General features: G+C 27.8%; 5 protein-coding genes across 9 annotated transcripts; 3 read left to right on the top strand and 2 right to left on the bottom strand.

The window, feature by feature from the left end:
* Positions 1-5: 5 nt before the first annotated feature.
* Positions 6-3653, top strand: LOC117241971 (conserved oligomeric Golgi complex subunit 5). Of its 2 annotated transcripts, XM_033508282.1 has the most exons (14): positions 6-280; positions 348-440; positions 513-637; positions 714-933; positions 1013-1155; positions 1228-1494; positions 1582-1702; positions 1762-1879; positions 1956-2096; positions 2172-2552; positions 2633-2758; positions 2830-2938; positions 3018-3239; positions 3344-3653. In XM_033508282.1, the coding sequence occupies exons 1-14, from the start codon at positions 238-240 to the stop codon at positions 3527-3529; spliced, it is 2295 nt and encodes a 764-aa protein (XP_033364173.1). In that variant the 5' UTR covers positions 6-237; the 3' UTR covers positions 3530-3653. The 2 variants fall into 2 exon arrangements, with proteins under 2 accessions (XP_033364173.1, XP_033364174.1); XM_033508283.1 differs by lacking the exon at positions 6-280 and having other exon boundaries at positions 542-637.
* LOC117241973 (ankyrin repeat, SAM and basic leucine zipper domain-containing protein 1-like) lies at positions 3634-6987 on the bottom strand. Of its 2 annotated transcripts, none has more exons than XM_033508287.1 (9): positions 6967-6987; positions 5403-5571; positions 5193-5315; positions 4992-5112; positions 4820-4925; positions 4611-4745; positions 4208-4554; positions 3890-4112; positions 3634-3818 (listed from the first exon to the last, which is right to left on the bottom strand). In XM_033508287.1, exons 2-9 carry the CDS (start codon positions 5491-5493, stop codon positions 3669-3671), a joined length of 1296 nt encoding a protein of 431 aa, XP_033364178.1. In that variant the 5' UTR covers positions 5494-5571; positions 6967-6987; the 3' UTR covers positions 3634-3668. The 2 variants fall into 2 exon arrangements, with proteins under 2 accessions (XP_033364178.1, XP_033364177.1); XM_033508286.1 differs by lacking the exon at positions 6967-6987 and adding an exon at positions 5821-6290.
* LOC117241976 (pyridoxal phosphate phosphatase PHOSPHO2-like) lies at positions 6864-8623 on the top strand. 2 transcript variants are annotated; one of them, XM_033508293.1, is made up of 2 exons: positions 6864-6902; positions 7575-8623. In XM_033508293.1, exon 2 carries the CDS (start codon positions 7575-7577, stop codon positions 8319-8321), a length of 747 nt encoding a protein of 248 aa, XP_033364184.1. In that variant the 5' UTR covers positions 6864-6902; the 3' UTR covers positions 8322-8623. The 2 variants fall into 2 exon arrangements, with proteins under 2 accessions (XP_033364184.1, XP_033364183.1); XM_033508292.1 differs by lacking the exon at positions 6864-6902 and adding an exon at positions 6971-7273.
* A 246-nt stretch (positions 8624-8869) lies between these two features.
* On the top strand, positions 8870-15123 carry LOC117241972 (zinc finger MYND domain-containing protein 11). 2 transcript variants are annotated; one of them, XM_033508284.1, is made up of 8 exons: positions 8870-9281; positions 12275-12685; positions 12755-13085; positions 13195-13508; positions 13711-13743; positions 13857-14363; positions 14439-14621; positions 14705-15123. In XM_033508284.1, exons 2-8 carry the CDS (start codon positions 12290-12292, stop codon positions 14825-14827), a joined length of 1887 nt encoding a protein of 628 aa, XP_033364175.1. In that variant the 5' UTR covers positions 8870-9281; positions 12275-12289; the 3' UTR covers positions 14828-15123. The 2 variants fall into 2 exon arrangements, with proteins under 2 accessions (XP_033364175.1, XP_033364176.1); XM_033508285.1 differs by lacking the exon at positions 13711-13743 and having other exon boundaries at positions 8875-9281.
* A 96-nt stretch (positions 15124-15219) lies between these two features.
* On the bottom strand, positions 15220-17133 carry LOC117241977 (protein LZIC-like). The gene is made up of 3 exons (XM_033508294.1): positions 16638-17133; positions 16412-16547; positions 15220-16281 (listed from the first exon to the last, which is right to left on the bottom strand). The coding sequence occupies exons 1-3, from the start codon at positions 16736-16738 to the stop codon at positions 15940-15942; spliced, it is 579 nt and encodes a 192-aa protein (XP_033364185.1). The 5' UTR covers positions 16739-17133; the 3' UTR covers positions 15220-15939.
* Positions 17134-19762: the final 2629 nt, after the last annotated feature.

Raw genomic sequence — 19762 nt, 5'->3', positions numbered from 1 at the left:
TGCATTTGCACCAGAGAGGAAAATATAACGAAGATATACCTACAGATGCAGATATTTTTATTAGTAAAATTTTAACGTAAATAATATAATGTAAATGATAAAAAATATCATAATTATAGTAACAAGTAAATGTAACATTTAAAATATATGAAGTAATTACAACCTATAACATTTTGCTACATACGTGTCATTAATTATCTTTCATTTTCAATCTGTATTTTCAACACTCTTAACTTGATGATGGATGAAATTAAAAATTGGGAAGATATAGAAAATGATGGTAATTTATTCAACATTGTGCGTCAAAATATGTATTAAAGCTTTCTTTTTAAGCATATGCCTTTCAGAATTTTTTAAACAATTTTCTGATGGTGAATCCAAAAAAGGTGATATCAATCAAATGTTATCAGTGGCACAACAGATAAATAAATTAGGACAAGGTGAATAAAAAAATTATTATATCTCCAACATAATGTCATGATATATTATAATATATAATATTTTTGATATAGCCATTGAAATATTGAATGCCGAATTACAGAAGCAAGTATTAGCTAATCATGAAGATTTATTGTCACAAGCATCATGGGTAGAAAAATTGGAAGGTGTGCTTTCAATAATGCAGTTACATGTTCAGGTACATATAAATACATTTATAAATATTGAGGGAAATAAATATTACTTTGAATAAAATATAAATTTTTGTGTTTTAGAGCCTTTTATCAGCTGTAGAACGTTTACGTGGAAAAATTATTGATCCTTTTAATAGAATTGAGACTCAGACAATTGTTCTAGCAAGGCTTCATGAAACTTCTGATTTGCTACGGAGAGTAGCTAGAATGCAACATTTATCAAAACGTTTATGTTCTCAAATGACAAATAATATGCAAGGTCCAGATATCATAAAAGCTGCGAATAGCCTTCATGAACTTGGTATATTAATTTATTTTTAATTTTACATTTCATAAAAAAAATATATATATAAAAGAAATATGATAATTGTTGTTTATAGAACAGTTGATGATGGATACAGATTTAAATGGATTAGATGTTATTGCTGATGATCAACAAGTTGTAAAATCTCATAGAACAACAGTACAGAGAATAGCAACTCATACTTTATCTCAAGGTTTACAAACAATGGATAGAGCTAAAGTATATAAGTACATATTATTCTTTTAGATACTATTATCTTTATAACTGTTAATTATAATTTATAACAAATAGGTTAGTACAGCTGTACAGGTATTTCAAAATTTGAGAGTTGTAAATGGAGCTATAGATAATGTCATAGATTCTGCCTTATCAGAGATTGAAAAAATTGCTTCAGAATCATTAGATGTAACTTTAACAACAAATCAAGACCTTGGAAAAAGAGCAGCACCTGGACGAGCTGCTATTCCTTCTCCAGGATCTTCTGGAAATTTACGCACACGAATTTGGGAAAATCTTGAAAGACTTTTTCAAGATACTCTTTATACACACTGTTTACAAGTAATGTAACTGAAGAATATTTGTTCTGTATCTCTCTTAAATCTATTTACTCATATTTTCAAACTATATACTATATTATTATCTTAGATTGAACTATTGCAAAGAATACTATTAGAACATCATGTAAAGGAATTGGATGAACTATCACAGAAATTTTGGGACAGAGTAAACACTCTGCTTTCTAAAGTATTAATTGAACGTGCACAAGGTAAAAATTATAATATTGAAATCTTCGTTCTGATAAGAACACCGCATTTATGTTTTCAGGCTCATCATTTGTAAAACAAGCATTAGAAGGTGAATACCCAAAATTTTTGAGAATATTTCTAGACTTGAGAAAACGTCTGAAGGAACGATTACAGAGCATTAGTATTTACAAAATCAAGTAAATAGAAAGATATATAAAAAAGACGTCAAATAATTTATCTTATATAATACAAATAATATTTATATTCTTTCAGTCATAATGTATTATTACCATTTGAAAACGCATACTTATCTCGCTCAGTATCACGTCTATTAGATCAAGTACATACTATGTTTTCTGGTGAAGGATTACCTACACAGGATGAAATTGATAGTCTTATACGCACAGTAACAAAGTAAATCAAGATAATAGATATATATCTTCATTTTTAATGCTGTCTAATAAATATCAATCCTTATGTTCTTTGTAGTGAATTAAGTGTGTCATTGGTTGATGATGGCCTTTCAACAGTAGTTGCTCGTAATGTAGGAAAAGCTATAAGACTCTTTTGCTTAAAGTGTGAACAAGGATTACTTGTGGGTGGAGAAGCTAGTCAAGTAATTGATTCTCCAACCACTGTTCAGCAAACAAATGTGTCTCTTGCAAACCTACTTTATTATCTTTCTAGTCAAGTAACTCGTGTAATAGCAAATTTATCTGGTCTCCCATGTGAAGGAAATTCAGTAATTTCTGTAGCTCTTAAAGAAGTAGACGTATTAACAAAAAACATACTATCGCCGTTGTTAGCATCTATTAGTGACGCAATTGAAAGTATTATTTTAACCATGCATGATGATGCAGAATTTCGAGAGTAAGTAAATACAATGTTCTGAAATTAAATATATCTTAAAATATACGTACTATATATGTATGCGTATTCTTCCTCTACAGTCTGAGTAGCCCTATAGGAAAAGAAATTAACTGCTCACTCTACATGCGCGAATTGCAAGGATTTATTTTACGTTCTGTAAATACATTTCTTATGCCATATAAAAATCAGGCAGTAGTTGCTGAATGGTAATTAAAAATATAATTGCAACTTTTATAATGTATTTGCGACATAATGCTGAAATTAATCATATTTTTAGTTGTAAATCTGTTGCTTCACGGTGCATTGAACTTTTTGTAAGACATGCTTGCATATTAAGACCATTAACCGATTTTGGAAGAGCCAAACTCATTGTTGATTTTAGTCAGGTATGTTGTAATATATGGTAGTATCATGCTAAAATTTTATATTTAAGTTTCAATCTTTTATCTTTTTATTTTCATTTAGATAGAAATAGCTGTTGCTCCATTATGTAGAGGAGGGCAGTTGGGATCATCAGAACAACAACAATATAGAACATTACGAGCATTAAAAGCACTGCTTCCACTTAGCCCGGATGATATCGTCCAGAAAGTTTTAGGAGGGGAAGGGGAATGTGGCATACCTTCCTCTCTTGTTCTTTTACATTTATTTTCTACTGCACCACCTGAATTAGTATCTCCACATCAGGTATGAGAATATATGTTTATATTATTATTTTGTAATGAAACTGAATTATCCTAAATTTAAAAAATTTTAGATTGGTACTAATTTGTTAATTACTATTAATATAGAGTACAAGTTGGTCTGTGGGTCGACTATCTCAGTGGATGGATAAACATCCAAATGAAAGAGATAGATTAGCTTTCTGTAGTGGACCACTGGAACGTTATCAGTTAACAGTCAGACAACAAAATCTTCCAACATTCCATCCACTATTTCCATTAATGAAAAAATTAGCTAATTTAAATGAACATTAAAATTTGTAAAATTTTGTATTACACAAGATGTATGTTTCCATATTTATAGAAGATAATATTTCATTCTACATGAATAATTTATTAATCAAGTTTAGAACAAATAAATATACAAAAGTTCTTAATAGATACAATCATATTTTCAATAACATATTAATTTCTGAATGTATATTGTTTTCGATATATAGATTCCTGCAATTAATGTAATGCTTAAACACAAAGGCCAATTTATGTTACGTTTTTTTGGTCTGATATATGTTGCGGGTATACCAATATCGTTTTCTTTTTCAACCTATGTTAATAAAATATATTTTAATGTTTCCTCTTTAATGTATGTGCATTGCCAGATATTTATATATTTACCCTTTTAGAAAGTGCTTTTATTTGCATAAGCTCGTTTTTTAGAATACTAAGTGTCTCTTGTACTTTTTTAAGCTCTTGCTCATAATTAGATATTCGTTCAGTAGTTAAATATATATCTCTACTATTTACCTTTAATAAGCTATTTTTAATATATCGAAAACTAGAACCAATAACAGCAATTTGTTTAGATAATATACCTAATGAGACTATACCATTATATAATCTGAAAACGAATATAAAATTACATTTTCATAATCCAATGCTACAATAATTGCAGTTAATTAATTAATACATAATTGTATTATGAAGTAAACATACGTATAAGGTAACGATTTATTGATAGCACCAATGCTTTGTATACTCCATTTTTTCCTATGAAATTTATGAAGACATTCCATAAATTGTATTCTATGTGCATTAATATCCAATCCTAAGTGGATTAAGTCATTTTCAGTTAATGTTAAAAATGTTTTGAGACTTATCCCTTGGAAAATATGAGTATATTTTTCTAAATTCATCCCATATAAAATTGTATACACATCAGGATCTACAGTTTCATTGTCTATATTAAGTAGTGATGGAAACATATGTCTCCACTCATACACTTTAAATATTTTATAAGTATTTATTGCTACTTCTTCATCGAGATTTAATAGCGACGAAATCTGTAATAGTTAACATTATATTGTATTTTATAACAGGATGTTATAGTTTAACTTACTTTATCATATCCTTTCATAGAAGCTACATCATATACAGTTAGACCATTTAAGTCAGTTAATGTAACATCTGCTGCATTTTCTATTAATATTTTGACTACTTCTGGTTTATTAGCTATTGTTGCATACATCAATGCCTACAAATAATAAATAATTCGTAGTTTTATTGTTATTATTGGAAATAACTATTAGTACTACTAAAAGAGCTTACAGTTTGTTTCCTATTGTCATATGCATTAATATTTTTTGTATATTTCACTAGTTCTGTTATAAATTCGGGTTCTTGTGACGTACAAGCGTACATGAGAAGTGTTTGTCTGCAAAAATATTACTTAATAGTTATTAAAATAATTAATATATTAAAATATATATGTTGTAAATACCTTTGTTTATTGTTTGCATTTGGATTAGCACCTGCTTCAATTAATGCTGTTAAGCATTTTATACGTTGTTCTGTTGTTTCTTTAATAGAATTGCATAATGCCATTAATGGTGTATAGCCATCTACAATATTACACCATCCATATTAGATTTCAAATTTTTCTCAAACATTTAATACATAACACAAAGTACAAAGGAAATACCCTTATGCTTATTAACATCAGCTCCATTGTTTATGAGATACTCAATGACTTTTATTTGTGCATTAAAAGCAGCATACAGAAGTGGAGTCCATCCATCACATAAAAATTTGTTTATATCATATGCTATATATTATAGTGAAATATACTTTTATATTAAAAATATTATTATTTTACAATATAAAATATAATTTATTAATATAAAATAATTACATTCAATATATTTGTTTACAATTTCGAACTTGCCCACTGTACATGCATTTATCATCTCACGTTCAATACTTTGTTCTTTATTATTATCCATATTTCTATCTTGATTAAATGTATTTATATTTTTTAATACTAAACTGTTTTGGAAACAATACCTAGTTGTTCTCGTTTGCTGTACAAAATATAGAACTTTTAATTTTTCATTAATAAAATAAAAAAAATTTTATTTTATACTGATAGAATTAAATAATTCCTTTTTCAATCTCTTTAATATTTTTAAAAAGATTAGTTTTTACTATTACATTATATTTAGTTTTTATTATACATTATTTACAGATTAGTTTTTATTATACATTATTTACAAAATTATAGGTTATATATATATTCATATGTATACGTATGTATGTATGTATTTTCACACCTTTTCCGAAAGAGAAAAATTTTCGTCACTTTTCACTTCGCTACTTGATATTTTAATATTTCTTGGAAGCACATTATTTCATTAAAATATATAAAATATAAAATTACAATAGTTTTCTTTTTAGCCTTGTAAAATTTGAAAATGTTTTCCATTCAGCGCATGCGCTGTACCACGATCATACATATAACAGATCTCGACCGACATTCACTAGGGAAAACCGTCCAAAAATTGAGTCGTGTCTAACCATGAAAAATCAACATGGACAGTCAATAAAATTGCATTTTTGCGAGACAGACAAAGGTGAGTAGAATGTCTTTGTTTCTGTCTCAAATATTCATAGCATATCACGCATGAGAAGAAAGAGAACCTTTTTACCTATCATATTGATTTTTCACATCTAGTCACGACTCAATTTTCGGATTGTTCTCCCTAGACTTCGATATATGAGTATCGAACCTGTCTGTATGATCGTGGGACAGATTGTACATCTTTTTTATGTAGCATATTTTATAAAATTTAACAATAAAAAATGATATCAAAACATAGAATATACACAACAAAGATTCAAAATTTTCCATGAAATATTATTTTTAAATATAATTCTTTCAGTATGTAAAAATATTACCTCTGTTATATTACATGAAAACGAAAGCATATTGTTCCAATAATGAATTTTATAATTATGCTGTATATACAATGACTTATTATTCTATACAAATGACTATTAATGTGTATTATAATTAACGTTTGTATCATACTTGTATAAATAGTACACTGTAATTAAATACACATTGACTATTTTATAAATATTAAACATTTGTTTATAAAAGAGAGATTTATAGTAATATTTACTTATTTACATTTTCAAAATGATGAACTGTGTAAAACTATGAAAACGATGAATTGTTCAAAAATATATAAATAAGTATACAATAAACTTAATGAAACATAAAAAACTAACAAAGTAATAGGTATAATATTGAAAAATACTTAAAAATTATAATATATATATTTAATATACATTATATATATATATAATCTATTATTATATAAAATCTGTGTGTGGGGGAAGTAATGGGTTTGTATGCATCTGGTTGTATCTGCTATAATAGCAATACTATTTATTTTCATGTGCACAATACTAACCTGCAAGCGTCAGTCTTCAATCTTTAGTCTTCAGACACCTGTCTGAGGGATCAGTTGCAAATTTTTATCCGTTTACGAATCATATTATCCAGATTGCTTAACCTATACAAACGTCAGTATTTGGATATCTGCCAGTTATTTCAGTTGCAAATTTTTCTTTGCTCCTAATTTATATTGTTAAAATTATTAACTCTACAAAGATCTGTTATTGGACACCTGCCGCGAGGTTTGGTTACAAGTTCTCCATTTAAAAATTACAATATTATCAAAATCGCAGTTTTATGCATGGTTGAAAATTTGACTAACAGTAAGTAACAGTATAATATTTCGAAATAACTTGGATAACATTTTAATATAATTTTTATAATTAAAGCAACATGTATATAATTATTTAATTATTGCTAATAATAAAAACAATGTACATTAGTAATATATTTCATCTTTTACAAATATTAAGAATTAAACGATTAAATATATACTAAGAAATGTCCCAGTCGCGAATTATCCCGAGAGAATATACTGTGTTGAAATATTAAAATCAAAATTCAAAATGAGTAACCTTATAAATTTATGCCGGTTGTCTTTGTAATGTATTTGTATTTTAATAGATGCATCGATCGGTACTCATCGCATTTGACTTTGATCATACGATTGTCAATGATAATACTGATATCGTGGCTCGAAAACTATTACCCAACGAAAAATTGCCAGACAGTGTAAAGGATCTATATCGTTCTAACGGTTGGACTACATACATGGGGAAGATATTTGAATTGCTTCACAATAATTCCATCGACATAAAACAAATCAAAACTGCTATTAATAACATACCTCCTGTACCGGGCATTGATAATCTTCTAAAAGAATTACATTCTCGAGGTTGTGAAATTATTATTATTAGCGATTCAAATATGTTGTTTATTAGCGAATGGTTAAAAAGTAAAAATTTAAATTATGTTATTACTGAAACATTTACAAATCCTGCGAAAATCGATAACGATGGGGTCATAAAACTAGACATGTATCACGTCCAAAATTCTTGTAAATTGAGTACTGTCAATCTATGCAAGGGGCAAATTTTAGAAGATTACATTAAAAAAAGAAACGATGAAGGAGTACATTTTGATCGAATAGCATACGTTGGAGATGGCAAAAATGATTTGTGCCCGATCTTACGACTTTCCGAACGTGATGTTGCGTTTCCGCGAAAAGATTATACACTTATGAAGATGTTGAACCATGCTGAAAATAACCAGATTCCAAAAATAAATGCACGTGTATTTCCATGGAGCGACGGTGTACAAATTTTAAAAATACTAGAAAAAGAAATTGGATTTTCTCAAATTTCTTTATAATTATAATGAAAATGAACAAAACATTTATTTATTCTTATCTAACTTTAATTATAACTAATAGGTAAAAATACTTATACTATTATCAATAATTATTGTGTGATATAATAGTGATATTTCCAAGTCCCTTATAAAAATACATATATAAAATTTTCCCTTCTAAGTATACCGTTTACTCTAAAACAAATTTCAGGCGCATTCATGCATAAGATAAAATGATAATTGGAACAATGTATTTAGAAATTGAATTGTATTTAGCAAAATATTTGTATACACAATTTGATATAATATATTATTTTATGTAATTGCATATTCTATATGATGAAATAACATTAAACAATTTTTTAGTAAAAAGGAGTATATATGTGAAATTTTATAATTACAGTTTATAAATTTGTATAGTTCAAAATTTACTTTCATGCACAATAGTATATTTTCAAATTTTAACACCATTAAACTATGTGAAAGATATATTTAAAAAAAATTACCTTTAATATATATATAGCGTAAAAAAATACATTACATATGTATAAAATATGAAAATAAAGAAATTAATTACTCTTAGTTATACAAGAGATAATTCTTAAGTTCTGAAACATCAAAATTTTACATTTTATATAAAATTATAGTATTTGTGCCACTGTTTCAACTTTATATTATACAAATTTGAATAATACTGAATTGTGAATTATGAATCATGAACTAACATGCGCACGCATTATTAGGGTTAGGTTGAACTTATGACGTGCGCGTTATGTGCAATATAGTTGCGCGTCTCTAACGTTAATTATTGTCTTATTATTGGTTGCAGGCGTCGGCAAAAGTTTTACTTTTGCCTTTAATGTATTTTATGATAAGACAGAAAAACATGAATTGATCATTAATTGTGATTTAAAAGTTAACATTTTTCTTTGCGATCAGAAAGTAACAGTATACGAACAGCAAGTTAGTGTATCAGCTTCGGTAAGAAAATTTAGAGACTCCTATAAAATTTTACTCAATTATAATTACGAAATAATAATCAATTAAAGTATCACAAAAGTAAATTTATTTATATTTCCATAACGTTAAACGTTATAATGGAAAAATTTCATAAAATCATTTTTTAATTAAATTTAGATACTTTTAGTTAAAGAACTAAAGAGCTGATAATGCATTATTATCATAACGCCATTTATATGCAAAACTAAAAATATACTTTATATAAAACTTTGAATATGAAGCTACTACAACTAAATGTGTATGTTATTTCCTTGGAATATTTAAAGAAATATGAAATTGAAATTCATGTAATAGGATGAATACTATTTATTTTTGCGGTATTTATGTCCTTCTCTTGAAGCTTTATCATTTTAAGATTGAAAATATTCCGTAATGTGCTAAATGCTATACCAGTCAGATAAGTTATATTCAGTAACCATTCTGGTATATATAAAACTGTAAACACTTTGATTAAGCATTCAAAAAATAAAGGTGTCCATAATAATACCCCACTTAGTAAAGACATTTTAATACTGTCAAAAAGCTGCAGCATGTTTGTAGCACGTTGACTTATTATATTCAATTGTATTTTTATCTCATCAAATGAGATATTATGTTTATTATCTTTGCAGTGCTTGTTCCATTTTTTGTTAAAGTCTTCGTGATGAATTCTCATTAGTTGTAATTTATTAAAATCAACTAATTCTTGTGTATGAGGGTTTTCATCCAAATATGTAAATTTTTGTTTTAAAGTAAATCCTTTGGAATTCATAGGAACATCAAAATACATATTATTAATTTCATTTGTGTACTCAGATTTAAAGTTGTTTAACAGAATTTTATTTTTTGCTTTCAACTTTTCTAAAACAATTTTACAGTTTAGTTTGCCATATTGCTGTAGAATTGAGGAGAACAAAATTGGCAGAAAATATATTATAAATACCAGAATAAGCAAATGTACCTTTAAGAATTCAATTGATACAAAACATTTATCTATTATATACACTTGCATTGTCTTTGATGTATTATCATTTTGATAAATATTGATTTTGGTATGTAGAAAAATTTCTGTTGGTTTTAACTCTTTCAACTCTTTTACTTCTTTATTATTATGGTATTTTGAATCGTTTGACATAATTAGTATGTTATATTTTTCAGTTGTATTCATAAAATTGTTTATAGTGCCTTTATTTTCAGTAACATCTGTTTGTAATTTTCTAACATTTAATTTTTCTGTGGTATTTGTATTAATTTCATTATTGTAAATTTTTACTCTTAATGTGTCCCTTGAAGAATTTTTCATTAAGTAATCAAATAATAATGATTCTCCATTGACTCTATTAGTATAATTGCTTAATTGTATATCACTTCGTAAATTTGTATTATTCTTAACACTGACTGGATTAAATACATTTCCAGCATTCTTATTTTGCTCTATATCTTTTACATAAGTATCCAAATACTTTGTTTTATCTATAACTTCAGAAATGTTATAAGAAGTTGTATTAAATGACATAGTGGATATGTCATTCATTGTAGAAAAAATAAGATTTTGTACTTTGGATATTATCTCATTCACTTGAGTAATGTTGGAAGTTTGTAATTTTATATAGTCCTCATTATTGGTAAAATTATCGTATACTATAGCTGTATCTGTCTCAAATTCAGGATTTTGAAACATATTTATAGATTTAATATTATTGTGACAATCGTCAAGAAAAAGTATACTTTCAATAAAACATTTTTTATTTTCCATGTCCCTTGTAAGATTTGTATTATATTCAGACAAGTATAACAATCCTGTGATAATAACAGGTATAATCCATTGACTTAGTACAAATATAGTTGTAATTGTTTTATCTTTCTTTGTTTCATTATAATTAAACACATATAAGATATTCTTCATATACTGTTTGATTACTGAAATATTTTTGGACTTTATTACAGAATCAAATTTTATTTCACTGTTAAATTTATTTATACTAGTATCATCTTCGCATATTGCTTCTTCTGAATGTAGAAATTTAAAGCACTGCTTCTTAAGATAAAATACATTTAAATTGCATTCCACAGAGAATATTAACAAAGATACAAATGAATTTACAAATGGGAAGAATAGCATTCCATATTTCATTATGATACTTATGATATTACACTTTGGAATTGCATTAAAATAGTCTGGATTTATGACAATGTTCAATTTTTCTGCAAAGCTTTTAAGCTTTATTTGTTGATTTTCATTACCTCTTTCTATATTCCATATACTGTCACTTACAGGGAAGACACTGTTCACTTTATTATGGTTGATATAAGTAAAGTGTATGATACAATTTGTGAATAATATACTTGATGTAAACATAGAAAACAATACATCAGATATTGACAAAATATATAATGGTGTACCCTTCCATTGTTTAAATTGCTTTTTTAACAAAATTGCAATTGTAAGAACACTGGATAACAATAATATGCATGCACATACATTTAGCATTATAAAATACATATTATATATATATAAAGATTTATATATTATAGTTTCACTTGTGTTGCATTATATGTAATACTAATTATTACTAAATTTACTGTAATGATTATAATTTTCTTATATATATACCTTGCACAGTTCTGGAAGCTACTATATATTTAGAAATGCTCTTGGATACAAATATATACAAGTATCTTATTTTAATATGTTATGTTAAGCTATAGGGGTATCTTAACTATTACATTTTAGATATGACAAGTATTGTAACATGGGGGTATGCTGATTATCTATATATCAACAAATGCTGGTATTGATATCATATTTCTAATGCAAAATTTTCATGTATATAGGCTACATTTGTGTAATAAATTTTAATATCCGTAAAATTATGTAAAACAATATATTTTCACAAAATGCCTCTAACTCAAAGTAATTTTATTACTTTTATATAGCTTATAAAAGTCCAATGTTCTTTCAATATTTGTTTCAGTGCATATCTATCATCATGTCCATTCGTCGTAGGACAGATCCTTTCATGACACAACGAATATGGGATGCTATCAAAATAACTATACATCAAAGAAGTTTACCAAGCAATGATCGTATGGTACGACATCTAGCTCGAGTTTATGGAATTACAGAACAAGAGGCCCAGGAAGAATTAAATAAAGCAGTTGATGATGGACTTGTTTATTTAAAGAAAGTACCAACAAAAAATGGTATAGAGCAAGAAAGTTACAGATTACCATCAGATATTATACCTAATGATGGTCATGACTGGTATTGCTGCAAATGTCACAAAGCAGGAACTGTGGAATGCTGTCAACAATGTCATAGGGTTTATCACCCTGAATGTCATATGCCTAGTAACGTTAAAGTGAAAATATGTAATTTTTGTGAAGTAAGTACATTACATTAGATATAAAATTTAAAACTTTATATACCAATAAAGTAAAAATAATTGTTACAGAATATAAATAATGACACATATCCAGATAAAATTGATCTCAATCACATTCTGAATTTTACTTGTGGACATTTGAAAGCAAAATTACCACCAGAAATTACAAATCGTACTATCGTTTTTAACAATGATCCTATTGTTACACCAACTAATAGATATTCAGGCACAACTTACATTAGTGATGGAGAAGATGCATGGCGACCAGGTGTTCTTATAAAACACCATATGGACTTAGCAATCATGGATTCAAAAATTAAGAAAAATGAATATAATAATCTTGCTGAGTTTCAAGCTGATGCACATAACATGCTACACAATATCATTGTATATCATGGAGGTATATAACTGGAAACTAATTTATGAATTATTATCTTCAAAAAATGTATTAAATTAGTAATTATTTAAAAATATACTAATGACAAATTTTAATTTGGATATTTATTTAGCTCATAGCATAATAGGAGAAATGGGTAATACAATGTATCAAGATTGCTGCTACGATCTTCAAGAAATCCGCCGCTGTGCCGATTGCTATAGGATATCAAATGAAAAATCAGAGAAGCTATGGTTTTGTATACCCTGTAATCCACCACATCAGCTAGTTTATGCAAAACAAAAAGGATACCCCTACTGGCCAGCTAAAGTGATGCAAGTTAATGGCAACGTTTATGACGTCCGATTTTTTGGAGGTCATCATATGCGTGCCAACATCGAAAAAATGTTCATTCGTCCGATTACCGCCAGTCTACAGAGTTTACAGGTAAAGATAAGTCACAAAATTATCCGGCGTTCAACGCGAAATTGTCACGCGAACACTGTGAAATTCTCGGTTTAGGTTACACGCCATTTACAATGTATCGTATCACTGACACAATAGAAGAGAACTGTCGAGAGAAAAAGCAATTTAGAAATTGTTGTTGCACTTAGGTATATTATTATCTTAACAACAAATTCTTGCATAGCCTTCGGAAAAAGGAAAGTGGAAAGAAATGGAGGTATGCACATACTGTGGCCTAAAGTGTACAACTAATTTCTCACCACTCTGTTTCATTGTGCAGTCAGAAGAAAATCATCCTTTCTTAAAACGTGCACAATTTACCTTCCATAGATAAAAAGATCCACTGCTTGGAACAGAGCATTTGATGAACTGAAGCATCATCAGAATTTGCTGCTAAAGTTGGACAAGAGCATCGGGGATTTGGACATCGACGACGATAGCGAGGGTCCAAAACCAACTAAAATCCGAAATATAGAGTCATCAGGTTCAAAAAATACGGCGGGAAATCCTAATCCAGCGAAACAACTTTTTAAGGATTTAAGAGTTAAAGTAGAACGTCTCAGTTCAGACGGTCACAATGATATGCCACCAAATCAAGAGGGAACCCTACATAATGAACGTTCTTCAAAAACTAAAGCTAAAAGTGAAGAGAGGCAAGTACCCTGCTTGCCAGTGGCAGAAGATGAACCTGCAAGAGAAATATCCAGTACGTGTCCTCAAGGCTTGAAGAAAGAAGGTTCTCAAGAAGATATGGTCACATCTAGTTCTCAAGAACCAAGAACCAAATGTGTTTTCGTACAGACGGAACAAATACAAACGGAAACATTGCCTGCGAAGGTATAATATTTAAAAATTATTGATTAAATGTATTTATTACATATCTGTATAATTTCATAATGTTATGTTTTACAGATAAAGAGGGAACGCAGAACATCGGAACAACCTACTACAACTGCTTTAGAGAAGCTACGTCGGGAATTAGAATTGGAAAAATGTAAAGAATTGGAAAAATTACAAGCCGAACACGCTAAAGAATTACGGCAATTAACAGACAGACACCAACAAATTATATCAGAAATAAAGAAGAAACAATGGGTAATAATCTTTTAATATTTTTCTTATGTACACGTATTCTAATATTTGTTTTACATATATTATAATAGTTATCTTAATTTTAGTGTTATAATTGTGAAGCTGAAGCCATATATCACTGCTGTTGGAATACTGCATATTGCAGTACTGATTGTCAACAAATCCACTGGCAGCGTGAGCATAAAAGAGTCTGCCGACGTAAACGTTAAATTAGTGATGAGTGTAATAAGTGCAGTAAAATTAAAAAGATTATAAAATTGAAATGAGAAAGAGATTGAAATTGCTGTATTTGTAAAAAAGAGGATGCTTTGTAGAAGCATATTAATATATTCTTGACACTAATTTGACATACCTTGTTGTGAGCTTCCTACTTACACGGAAGCATTTGTAATATGTATGCAGACAAATGTGAGTGCTTTGATTTGTAATTATTAGTCCTATTTATAAGTAAAAATGTAAAGAAATAATAACTGATTATTATATATACATTTATTTGGAAATTTTACGTTTTTGAATAATGAATTACATTATTTTAAGTATTTGTTGAAGTGTCATATTCTTAATGTAAAACCTTTAGGTGTTAATGTGAATAGTAAATTTATACATTTAAAAGCACATTTATTAAAATTTTACATTGATAAAATATGTGACTGATCGCAATATTCTTCGCTATATTTTTGTATAACATGTGTATGTATACATATTAACAATAGTGATATAATCCAAAATACCACATGCGTAATAAATATATGTTTCCTTATTTTCCCAAATCATTTATGTGAAATATGACATTGAAATAAAACAAACATATTTTATTACATTATACTGCAGTACTATAATGCAGCTAGAAATAAACACAATTATGATTTATAGTGCACAAGATACATTAAAAATAAAACTATGTATATTTGCTTATTATATAATTTATATTCTACTTATAGAATTAAATTTATGGTGAAAATTGTTAACATTATTTTCAGTCTTAAGTCATCAATCACATTTTTATGAAAGTAACCATTTTGGAAATTTGATTGAAATTAACAAGAAAATGGAGTGAACAGCTACAAAAATTAGATAATAAAAAATGCAAATTTTTCACATTACAACCAATCTACTTACAATAAACCTAAGTTATATTTAAAATTGAAAATACATATTTCCATATTTATACACATATTTATACGCACATATTGATTTAGCAATATTATTGAAATATATATTATTAATTTATCAATCTTTTTACATACTTGGTTCCCTTATTTATGTAAATTGTTATAAACTTGGTAAAAAATTATAAATTTATATGAAAAAATATTCCAGTTCAAGTATTTTGAGTTCTGACTTCATCACCTACCACTGCCATAGCCATTCGACCTTTCTCTACATTATCAGTTACTTGCACATAACTTGTTGTGTCAATGTTACTAAGCATCAATTTTTCCAATAGCTGTAATTCTTGAGGTTCCAATTTCTCTCCAAGCTGCCTTAATGCATTTAAGACCTCTGCACGTTGATGATCACTGACCTTCTTACTTAATTTTCCAAGTTTTACACCGCGATCAATTTGAGCTAATCGTTCTCTAAGTTGTGATGTCTCTCGTTTTCCAAACATCCTGATAACAGCAGGAGTTTTGAATGCTTCGCTAATTGCTGCTTGAATTGCCTATTTAGAATTGTAAGAATATATTTACAGTATCTTTGAAAATATTATAATTGATATCCTTATATTAAAATTGTTTAAAATTCAAATGATATCGATGCTTTATAATGTATAAAATAGTATTAGTACATACTAGTTGTATTGCACCCAATTGATCAACTAATGTTGTGTCGCCAGATATTATTCTTTGTAAACTTTCATTGAATTCCTGTAAATCTTCTTTTGTAAGTTGCATAGCTTCTTCATAAGCAGCAGCATCTAGTGAATTTCTATAAAATATATTAATTTTATAGAAGAAAAATATTAATTTTAAAATTATTAAATGAACAATTTTAAGAAATGTAATTTATCAATAATACCGGTTTTCTTCTATATCCTCTAATTGTTGCACCAGTCTATCCAATTGTGCTTCTAAATTTTTTCTTAGTTTCTCAGTTTGTAATTTACCATGAGAACTCATTTTTTAATATTAAAACGATAATAATTAGATAAATTGATAGCAAAAAGTAAAACAAACGTTTAAATTTATATGGTTGCCTGAATTTTACAAAGTGAAGTCAGTTAAAAAATTAAGGTTAAAAAATCAATTCTTTATCATTGTAGTAAATTATCTTGACAGGTATGTACTTGTCTGAAAACCTTTCAAATCGTTTTATGCTACGTATTTATATCACATATGTAACTACATCGATTTTCATATGTATTATTGTTATAGAAGTTTTTAGTTCTTTCTTAATTTTAAAAATGTAACTGTAGTTATGATATTTCTATAAACATGTGCAACAACATTACACTAAATCAATAATAGGTAAACAAATATAACAATTGAACCAAATTTATCAATAGTAGATACATACATAACTATCAAGTATAAAAGCAGTCATGTATGGATGTATGTATGTACGTATATATCTGTGTGCACATGAAATGGAAAATATGACTTTAGTATAATATATATGTTTATGCATTTAATATATATAATATGTATTTGTTCTGTTATTTGTAAGTATATAATTATGGAGAAATGTTTATTACATATTTTATATTGATATATTTATGTCAATATCAATCATAATCATATCAAAGTCATAATAATATTCATTATCATTCATTACTATCATCAATATTCATCTCTTATTTAAAAATATAAGATTTATTCAGTAGCAAATTCATATACGTTTTTGATATTAGTTTTATTTATAACATATTTAGAGGACATATGAGAATATATATATACATATATAGGCACAACAGCAAAATGTTGCAATATGTAGAAATAGTTTGAAATTCATTATTGAAAGCAGTTTTTACAACAAAAAATGCTATCTAAATATATTATTATCTACATAATCAGCATAAACAGGCGTGGATAACAACATAACAACCAATCAAATAGTTATCTGACTGATTCTATGTTCCTTGTACAGTTTATGCCAAATATCTGATTGGTTGGTAGATAATTTTGTTTCGTTACGTTACGACAAATCCGTTTGTGTCGTTTCGAAAAAATAGTATCTTTTGGACAAATTAATTAATACGCATATAATTGCAATTTATAATTAAATAATTTGATAAACATCACTTATTAACAATTTATTACATCCATTTTAAATCGTTATCGCGTCGAATGTACAACGAGATTTAAGATCTTTGTATTACCATTAAGGAACGTTGGGTAGGAGGAAATGGAAAGAAAGGCGTGCTGTGGTTGTGCTCAATTTATGGTGCGCGTCGCTTCTTTTTTCTTAGAAGGAAACAAGTCATTTACCGTTTGTTAGACAATTTACGCGACATTTTAGGCAGGTAGAACGGCCTAGGTACGATTATTGATGACAATAGTTTGTTAGTATTACAAGAAGAACTAAATGATTGTGCGTAGTTGAATATTGTAACCGCGCGCGATCTTGGAAAAAGAAAGTGATAATAACGTAAACACTTTTTGGTCGAATGAGTCAACGGAGGAAGACAGTCTGCGGAAAAAGTGTATAATTTGTCGGCGAATACGAACGAATCTAGTTATTTTGATCAAAAACACAAAATATGGAAAAAGTGAAGAAATAATTTTGCGTATGAATTGACCGTGATTGAAGCGCGCGCGCGTGTAACCGTGCCATCAGTTCTGTACGGCTGACCGAACGTTAACCGTCATTTTTCGTACCACCAATTTTTCAGCAAAGTTTGCTTTGGATAAGAAGTCTTTCGACAAACATTACACTTAACTACGCACGTGCGAAAATAACGTACCTATGAGGACCTCAGCGAGCCACATAAGGCAACAAACTTTGAAGGTAGTGGAGAGTTTAAAGAAAGGAGGCCTACGCCTGCGATGAGCATGCCAACGAAGGGGAAACATCACCACCTGCCCCAACATCACCAGCATCATTCACAGCCGCATCACAATCCACCACAGCATCAACCTCAACTCATAGTGAACGTGAATCAACCAAGTGTTCATTCTCCTCAAAATTATAACACCGTGGTTACAACGAATACACCGCGTTTTGTACCGAATGCTGGTGAGTACCAAATTACAATAGTGTCAACTTTATTTTTAATTTCACTTAATTTTTATACATGCTGCCAGATATTTATTTGTTATTTGTATGTGTATGTGCTTTTCTACACGATTAGAATTTAATATATTGGTTAAATACTGGAAGGAGGTTAAGTTTTGAGGTTAGAATAGCCATGCGGTCCATGTGGCTATACATTAGAAACATTTCGTAAAAATGTCTACAAGGACACATTTATTTTCCATTTAACAATATTTTATATCTATTAATTTTTATTTTCTTTGGTTTTAATATTTATTTTATTAAAATATTACTTAAAGAATAGTAGAACTCTGAACAAAGGAAGCATTACTTACATACATATATGCAAGTTGATTGATAAATTTTCTACGATTTGTAAAAATGTACTTTTGTTCTAAAAGTAATATATTGATATATCCATTCAAAATTTTAATTTAAACAATATATTTTTAAATAATTTTTAACAATTTATTTATTTTGTCGCCAGATTTGTTGTACTGATATAATACAATTTATAATTTTTGATTTCATTCTTAAATATGTTGCATCTGCTTAATATTTATTTTTTTCTATAACTTTATATTTTTTAATACTTAATGATTTGTCCATGTGTTATAGACAAACATGTTCTGTAGATGGCAAATTATTTCATTTTGCCAATATATACTTAACGACCAAACATACAAGAAAATTAACTTAATGAAATTATGGAAGCCATAGAAGAAACATCGTAATTATGCGAGTTGTACTACTTTTCGATGTGTCGGATTTATTTAGGTTCCAATTTTTCTAATATAGTTAAAAATTTTACAAGTTACATTTTTTCGTGAGATAAATTACATAATAATACATTTTAAAAGTATTTTTTGAGATATTCGTTTGAAACTAGACGATTTACGTAATAAATTACCAATATTTGGAAAACGAATTTTGTCTGCAATTATTAGCTT

The sequence above is a fragment of the Bombus vosnesenskii genome, unplaced genomic scaffold (assembly GCF_011952255.1).
Source record: "Bombus vosnesenskii isolate JDL3184/JDL3185 unplaced genomic scaffold, Bvos_JDL3184-5_v1.1 scf7180000016262, whole genome shotgun sequence".
Taxonomy (NCBI): domain Eukaryota; kingdom Metazoa; phylum Arthropoda; class Insecta; order Hymenoptera; family Apidae; genus Bombus; species Bombus vosnesenskii.
This window is presented reverse-complemented; position numbering and strand designations above follow the sequence as displayed.